This window comes from Echinops telfairi, unplaced genomic scaffold (assembly GCF_000313985.2).
Source record: "Echinops telfairi isolate 266 unplaced genomic scaffold, ASM31398v2 ScPeMD7_23;HRSCAF=83, whole genome shotgun sequence".
Classification (NCBI taxonomy): Eukaryota; Metazoa; Chordata; class Mammalia; order Afrosoricida; family Tenrecidae; genus Echinops; species Echinops telfairi.
Genome location: NW_022103920.1, coordinates 42,061,559 through 42,069,005, shown reverse-complemented (window position 1 = coordinate 42,069,005; position 7,447 = coordinate 42,061,559). Strand labels below are relative to the sequence as shown.

The 7,447-nt window shown below is 38.6% G+C and overlaps 1 protein-coding gene across 2 annotated transcripts in view; it reads right to left on the bottom strand.

Moving 5' to 3' along the window:
• RELN (reelin) overlaps positions 1 to 7,447 on the bottom strand; it is a 549,393-nt gene that overhangs the window by 381,481 nt on the left and 160,465 nt on the right. For both annotated transcript variants that reach the window (XM_004702602.2, XM_004702603.2), the window contains exon 3: positions 7,224 to 7,359. In XM_004702602.2, coding sequence (XP_004702659.1) covers positions 7,224 to 7,359 — 136 coding nt within the window. The remainder of the gene's footprint in view (positions 1 to 7,223; positions 7,360 to 7,447) is intronic.

Genomic DNA, 7,447 nt, shown 5'->3' with positions numbered 1-7,447 from the left:
ACTTAGCAATCCACAGTCGTTAACCTCTCTGTACTCTTAATTTCCCCACTTGTAAACTAGAGCTAATAACAGGAACCACTCTTAGATTAAATAGACTCAAAGAGACAAACTACTTAGAGGAGGCCTGGCACCTTGCAAATTTTCAAAACTATGAGTATGAATGCTCTAGTTGTTGTTCCCATCACTCTTTGTCTAGTATTTTCTCATGACGTGTGGCGTTAGATGGCTTGGAGGCTCCTTTCCCCTCTTTTCTTCTTCCCTCCTCCCTCCCTTAAGCCCTTTTCCCTTTTCCGACTCTAGATTTTATTTTATTGGATAATTCAGTCTCTCTCAATCTGAGGTTTACCAGTCACTAAACACTGCCATCAACAACAAAAGTAAAAACATAATGCCATAGGAGTTTAGAAACTGTACAGATCTCTGAGGTAAAGGATCGTTTCAAAAGTAAATTTCTTTAAGAGGTAACATAAAAGTAAGGATAGCATCATTTTATTTATTCACTTTATGTAGCTGTACCAGTAGAGCCAGCAAGCTTATCCTTAGGCTAGTCTCTGCCTTCTCTGACTTTCAACAGCTTATTTTTAACGAGAAAAGCAGGAAGCAGATGGTTCAAATGACTGTGTGGCTAAGTGGTTGACCAATAAGTGTGGTTTGTTCAGACAGTGTGTCACTTATGTTACACTGGGAAAGCCACCTAACACATCTTGGATTTTAGTTCCAATGTTCCATAATGCGTACGATGGTGTTTTTAAAGAATTTAAAATCGGTGACTAGGTTTTGAAATCATAAGAGTTTACGTCACATGCTGACTGTATCACAGGGTTGGGCCAGGCGTCAACTCAATTGCCAACTCCCGCAAGAAAGAAACAAACGTGTATTACTTTCAGGAATGTAGACAATTGACCAGAATTTTCAGAGTTCCATAATCTTGGTGTCAGTGGCCCCAAGAATCGGAATAAAAGCCATAGCTTTTGGCATAAAAAGCATTACAGCAACCTGTTAGGTACAATTATGTCTAATCTATTCTTGAGAAGATCTTGAAATTCTTGAAGTACTATATATTTCCAGCTTGTACTCTGGCTCTCATTAAGTTGTTTTCATTTACTTCAGGTTCAACTTGAACTTACACACAAGCAATTGATCATCTAGCCCAGTCAGTCCCTGGCCTTGTTCTGACTGATGATTTTGAACATGCCCCTTGTCTCTTTCCATTGATACAGTTCATTTAATTCCTGGGTAGTATGTAAAGCCAGGTCCATGTGTATATTCATCATTTATGTTCTTGAAAAGGGTATTTGCAATAGTTAAGTTGCTGGTCTTACAAAATTCTACAGGGAGATGTCTAGAGTTGATTCTCTCACCAAGATCATATTTGCTAAATGCTGATTCTTCTTGTTTCCATCTTCCATCTTCCAGTCACCAGCAGTTACCAATGCATCATGGTGATAAATTTCAGTCTCAAGAAGTTGGTAGACTTCTTCAATTTCACCCTTTTGAGTTTTACTGGTTGGTACATAAATCTCAATAACAATAGTACTACCTGGCCTTTCTTTTAGTTGTAAGAATAGTATCCTATCACATGGACAGCACCATACTTTCAGGATGGAGCTTGAACTGTCCTTTTGGATGCTATTCCTTTTCAATTTGTTACTCCTGGAAAGTAGATCATATGATCGTCTGATTCTAAATGGCCGATTCCGGTCCATTTCAGCTAATGCCTCAGATATCAATCTTCATGAGTTTCATTTAATTTCTGACAACTTCCAATTTCCCTAGATTCTTATTTCTTACAGTTCATGCTCCAATTCCTTTTGATTGTTTATAGCTGTTTCTTCCCTTTTTATGCCTCATCAACACCATTCACATTATTAAGGTCGATACTATTTCCCCAGACATGACTTTAGTGCCTTCAAACCTAGGGACTCGGCTTCTAAAACTATTATCAGACAATATTCCATTATTTCCTGGCCTTTCTTTATGTTCCATTTTTATTGTACAATTTTTCCAGTACCTTTGTTCACGCAGTTCTGCCTAAATAGAATGGCAATGAATGGGAACAGGATACAGCCGACATCGAAAGAAGGAACCGTGTCATGTATAGCAGATCAAACCATGTTTGACAACTAGTCAATGTGTTTCCCCACATTTCAAAAGGTTCAAGGAGTACCTCTCATCATTTGAATTATTAGATAAGACTAGTATATCTAGTTCATTGGTCAATATTTTTAGAGGTAAAGTGGCATTTTTAAAAAATTCTGAATTAGAGTGTTTTCTACAATATCGAAAATGACTCCCAAGTTATATCATTTTTCCAAACTGTCTGATAATTTTTAAACACATTGTTTTCATAACTCTGTCACATTGTAGTCCCTGATGGAAAGAAAACAGTCAAGTAAATGCCAAAATCTTCTGCTTTCTTCATTAAAAAGGCATCATAAACATGTGTAAAGGCATGTCAGAATGAGAAAAAATATTTGCAACAGAAATAACTGACAAAGAATTGGTAGTAAGAATCAGCTAAACATTGATAAGACAAAATGCTAGAAAACACTTCATGGATAATGAAAGGCAATTCACCAGTGGTTAATTTTCACCAAAACCTTGGTGACCAGGTACATAGTAAACAACAAATGCTAGCTCCTGGATTTCTTCAAAACCAAGAACTATCAATTTTAAGACATTAAAGTTGTTGCCAAATTTAAGTGTAAGATGCCACCCTAAATCAATGGTCCCCAAAGTGAAAATATTTGTGTCGCAGAATGAGTGAAATATTATATTATTAGCTGTTTAGAAATAAAGTCCTATTGTCCCCAGTTCAGTGTTAGGGACTTATTAGAGACAGAAAGATATTACACGTAGTCCCTGATCTTGGAGAAATAAAAAACCAAATATAAGGAGAAAACAAGCAGGTAAAAAATTAATGATAGCATGATTTAACAAATAGTATGAAAATATAGACTGCACCACAAATGCATATAAACCTGGCTAAGATTTCATTTTTAAGAAGTAAATATTCCTACCTTAAAAAGTAAATAGTTTTAGGTTAATTAAAAAAGAGGGAATCATAGAAAATTTAGATTTAAATGTCATAGGCTTTTGTTTACTATTTAAGTCTAACTGAGAATCACAGGGCAGTACCTGTATCCAGTAAGTGTCTAACAATACTTTGAGGGTTTGTTAATAGTCTCCACCCCCTCCAAGCATGGCTAGATACTGACTGATTACAGATAGTGGCGCATGTATCTCTCCCCAAACACACAAAAAAGATGACTAAGAAGCAGAGGTAACAAACTGCACAACTTGAGTTCAGAATATTTCAAGTAAATTGTTTCATATTCCATTTCCACCTCTGTATTCTCTCACACCCTGATTAGTAAAAGCAATCAACACACAGCATTCTCCCACAAAACAGGCAGATACTCTATGCAACGTTCACCATTGTCATGATTTATGGCCAACAGAGACTTACACATTTAGCAAGAATACTAAACAGTGAAAACTGCATCATCAAAATCGTATTGGGAAATATGAGTGATGGTATATAAACTTTGCAGTAAAAATTCATTCTGACCAGCCAAACATTAAATTCTCTTTCCAAACTGCTAAGAACACATTTGAGTTCAGACTTAAAATACCTGTTAGTCCTCAGGGTAAAAAAGGTGCTATATCCTCAAAAGGGTGAAGCCATAAACCCTCAGCTTAATTTTTAACAGACTTAAGTAAAATCTGTATATATTTAGAAGCTGGCAGTTCTATATGCTCTGACAGATTCACATTGTGTTCCATCTCTCAAAAAAGTAATTTGTGTTTTGAATTAAGAAGTGATGCATGGCTAGAATTTAAATTGCTTTTATAAGTGCCAAAATGAATACAGAAAAGTCACATTAAATACTGTGCTCCTGTAAATAATCATCTAAATGAAGCTAAATTGTCAACATTTTCCATTGATCAAAGATGAGCAAGGGGACAGGGGAAGCAGAACCCAGAATGGGGACACGGGCAATGCTGACACACGGTGCAGTGTGACCAATGTCCAGGAGAAAATGTCAAATTTGCGTATAAACTTTCACAGTAATATATTTTAAAAGAACCAGGTATCAGTATTAAAGAGAAAGTTATTCCATAGACAATATATAATTGAGGGGGCATTACATATTTTCTTAAATGTATGAATAATAGACCAAAGATAAAGGAGTCAAAAAGAAATAAGAATTGTTTGAAAGTCATGATATTAACTCAAATAATTATGTCGTAAAATGAAATTAGCACAGTAATATTATAAGCCAAATGTAAAGTGACACATCACTTCTGCTGTTGATAGCTCAGCAAGCTTTGAAAGAAGAGTTGGCATATAAACAGGTTGGAAGAAAAGGTAAAGGAACCCCAGTGATTGGTGCTAACCAAAAGTCAGTGGTTCAAACCCACCAGCTGTTCCATGGGAGAAAGAGGAGGCAGTCAGTTTCCAACAAAGATTGATAGCTTTAGCAACTCTATACCACCAAACCACTCTGTCCTATCAGGTCACCATGAGTCCGAATCAAATCAGCGGCAGGAAGTTTGTCTGTTTGTTTAATGTGGTAAAGAAAGGGAATATAATAAGCAGCCACAGTCTTCAAAAAGCAGCCACAGTCTTCAAACCCAGGCTGGAGGGCTGGCCTTCAGAAGAGAACCTTAGGCTGCCCAAGTTTGAGTGAAGCAGCTTGTACCTCAGGAAGAGTAACTAGACAAAATGTACAGAATGGACTGGAAGACAGAGAGGCTGGAAACGGACAGGCCAGTGAGAAAGACATGGAATCACTTCAGAAAGCGGTACGAGGAAGAGGCCAGCTCAGATATGAAAGACTTTGTGAGGGATGGGATTCAGAAGCAAACTCACGTGTGGCACGAATCTGCTGCTTGCAGGCTGGGTAATACAGCAAACGAGCAGGAGATAATCTATGACAGAGGGGCTTTTGGAACACGAACACTTAATGTTACCGAGGGAAGAAGGAACTTAGTAAATTTTAGAGTGCACAAATTTCATGAGATTTTGTTGTCTGAGCAGGAAATTAGAAGAAAAAACATCTGTGGTGTTTTTCAGCTCCAGTTTGTTTGAACATTCCAAAGAATAACTGTTTCCAAACTGTTTTGACCTTATAGCACTGGTTTACTTTGTCTGCATGCTGACTTACGGTATCCCTGGGGGATGCAAAATGTTAGTGTTCAGCTGTTACTCAAAAGGCTAGGGGTTCGAGCCTACCCAGAGAGAGCTACCTCAGAAGAAAGGCTTGATCTGCTCCTTTTCCCCATTGAAAGTCCAGTGGTGTGCAGTTCTACTCTGACACACAGGGTGCCCAGGAGTCTCAAAATCATCTCAGCAGTAACTGGTTTGCCGCTATCTGCCAGGCACTGTTCTAGGCTCTTGGCCCTATCAAACAGAGAGTGTCCTTGTCTTCACAGATCTTACATTTTAGTGAAAAGAGGCAGATAATACATTACATATATATATATGTAAAATCAGTGAAGTACTGTATATACTCATGTATAAGCTGTTTTTCAGCACATGTTTAATGCAGTTTTTGTGGTAAAATTAGGTGCCTTGACTGATATTCGGGTCAGCTTATACTTGAGTATGTATGGTATATTGTGTGCCAGGTGTGTGTGTGTTTAATGCTATGAAAGAATGAGTAGACTGAAAAAGAGTAGTGGAAATACTGGTGGTGTGGAGTGGAGTGGACAGCGCATAGTCTAGAATAGATTGAGAGACGTCACAAGTCATCAACTTAGAACTACAGCAGAATTTGATCTACAAATGCCATTGAGCTCACCTATATTTTCTAATCACCTCTTAGTGAACACACATGAGGAGTAAAGGATGGTTTGTGTAGAACAGCTGGCTTCTGACCACTGTGAATCATCTAGCTGATAGCTTCTCTCCCTTGATACTAATGGTCTGAAAGTTCAAAGCCAAACGTGGGGTCCCCAGATATGTAGAGATCCTCATGGCATTTTTGTGTACCAGTTTTATTTTTCTTTCTGAACATTTCTTTTCCTCCTACTCTACATACTCCTCTTACTTTTATATTATTTCTTTTTGGAAGCTAAAATGCAATGTAAAACTCTCAAGTTATAAATAATAAGAAAAAATTGATCAATGTTACCTTTTTTAAAACTATTTGATACCTTTTTTGACATCAAAATTAATTGCATTAAATTAAGGTCAAGCTTGTGAAAATAATAAATTTTCATGGTTATTTTACACGTAACCCCTTGAGAGGCTAAGAATGTACCTTTCACAACTGGGACTACAATCACAAATAGATTTGGTAGATGATATTTTATACAAAATGTATTTATATTTGCTGTAAATATATCTGTGAATATAGTACAGTGCACAAACAGCAGCCAGCACAAACCCCGGGAGGGAATGAGCTGCTGGGCCCAGAGGGCTCACGACCTGCTTTCAGGGAACGCTAAAATCAACTCGCATAACAGAGTTCATACAAGACACTTTTTTCATACACTATGATGAGCAGGAACTGGGATCTCAGCTTGTGAGTGGCCATCTAAGCTACAACTATGGGTCTCTTCCTGTCCTGGTCAAAAAAAGTGAAGAAAATCAGAGCTGGATAGAAACCATTAGTCAAAGGGGCTAGCAGACCACAAGAACCCCAGAAGAATTATTAGACGGTGCCAAGGACCACTGCCGCCTCCTCTGGAAGGAATCACAGCAGGAGTTCCTGGGGAAGTGTGGACCCAAACTCAAAATAATAATAATTTTTCAAAAGACCAGCCCACTGCTGGGATAAAGACTGGTAGACCCCCAGAGACTATGGCCTTTAATACTACTCCAGCCTGGAAGTAAACTTACTTCCATGGCTCAATTTTCACCGAAAGAACAGACGGGCCTATCAGGTGAACAACAGGGAGACACACGCTGCTCAGAGGAGTCAACCATCTGAGATCAAAAGGGCAGCATGTGTCCAACGATAAAGCTCCAAAGGCAGGAAGGGATGGGAGAGAAGGGGAAGAAAAAGAGGTACACGGGGAGGAAGGGTTCTGTTACACTGTGGGGACTGCAATCAATCCACACAAAAGGGTTTGCACACAAACTGCTACTGAACAGAAATCTCATTCGCTCTATAAACTTTCACTCAACACGTACACACACACACACACACACACACACACACACACAGAAACGATTTGCCTTTCATACTCGTCGGAGAGATTTGGGTACTTACATGAAATTAACACAGCCTGTGCCAGCAGGTGGAGCGATCCAGACGAAGCTGAGGTTGGTAGTGGGCAGATGGCTCACGTGAGAGGCTACCACACTGCACATGAACTGGTTACCAAACTGGTGGTCGGACATGATCCCTGAGGGGCAGAAAGGAAGAGATATTGTTATAAAGACAACAGAACACACTTTCTTCTTAGGGCATCACAGTATTTTCTGGATGGTTTT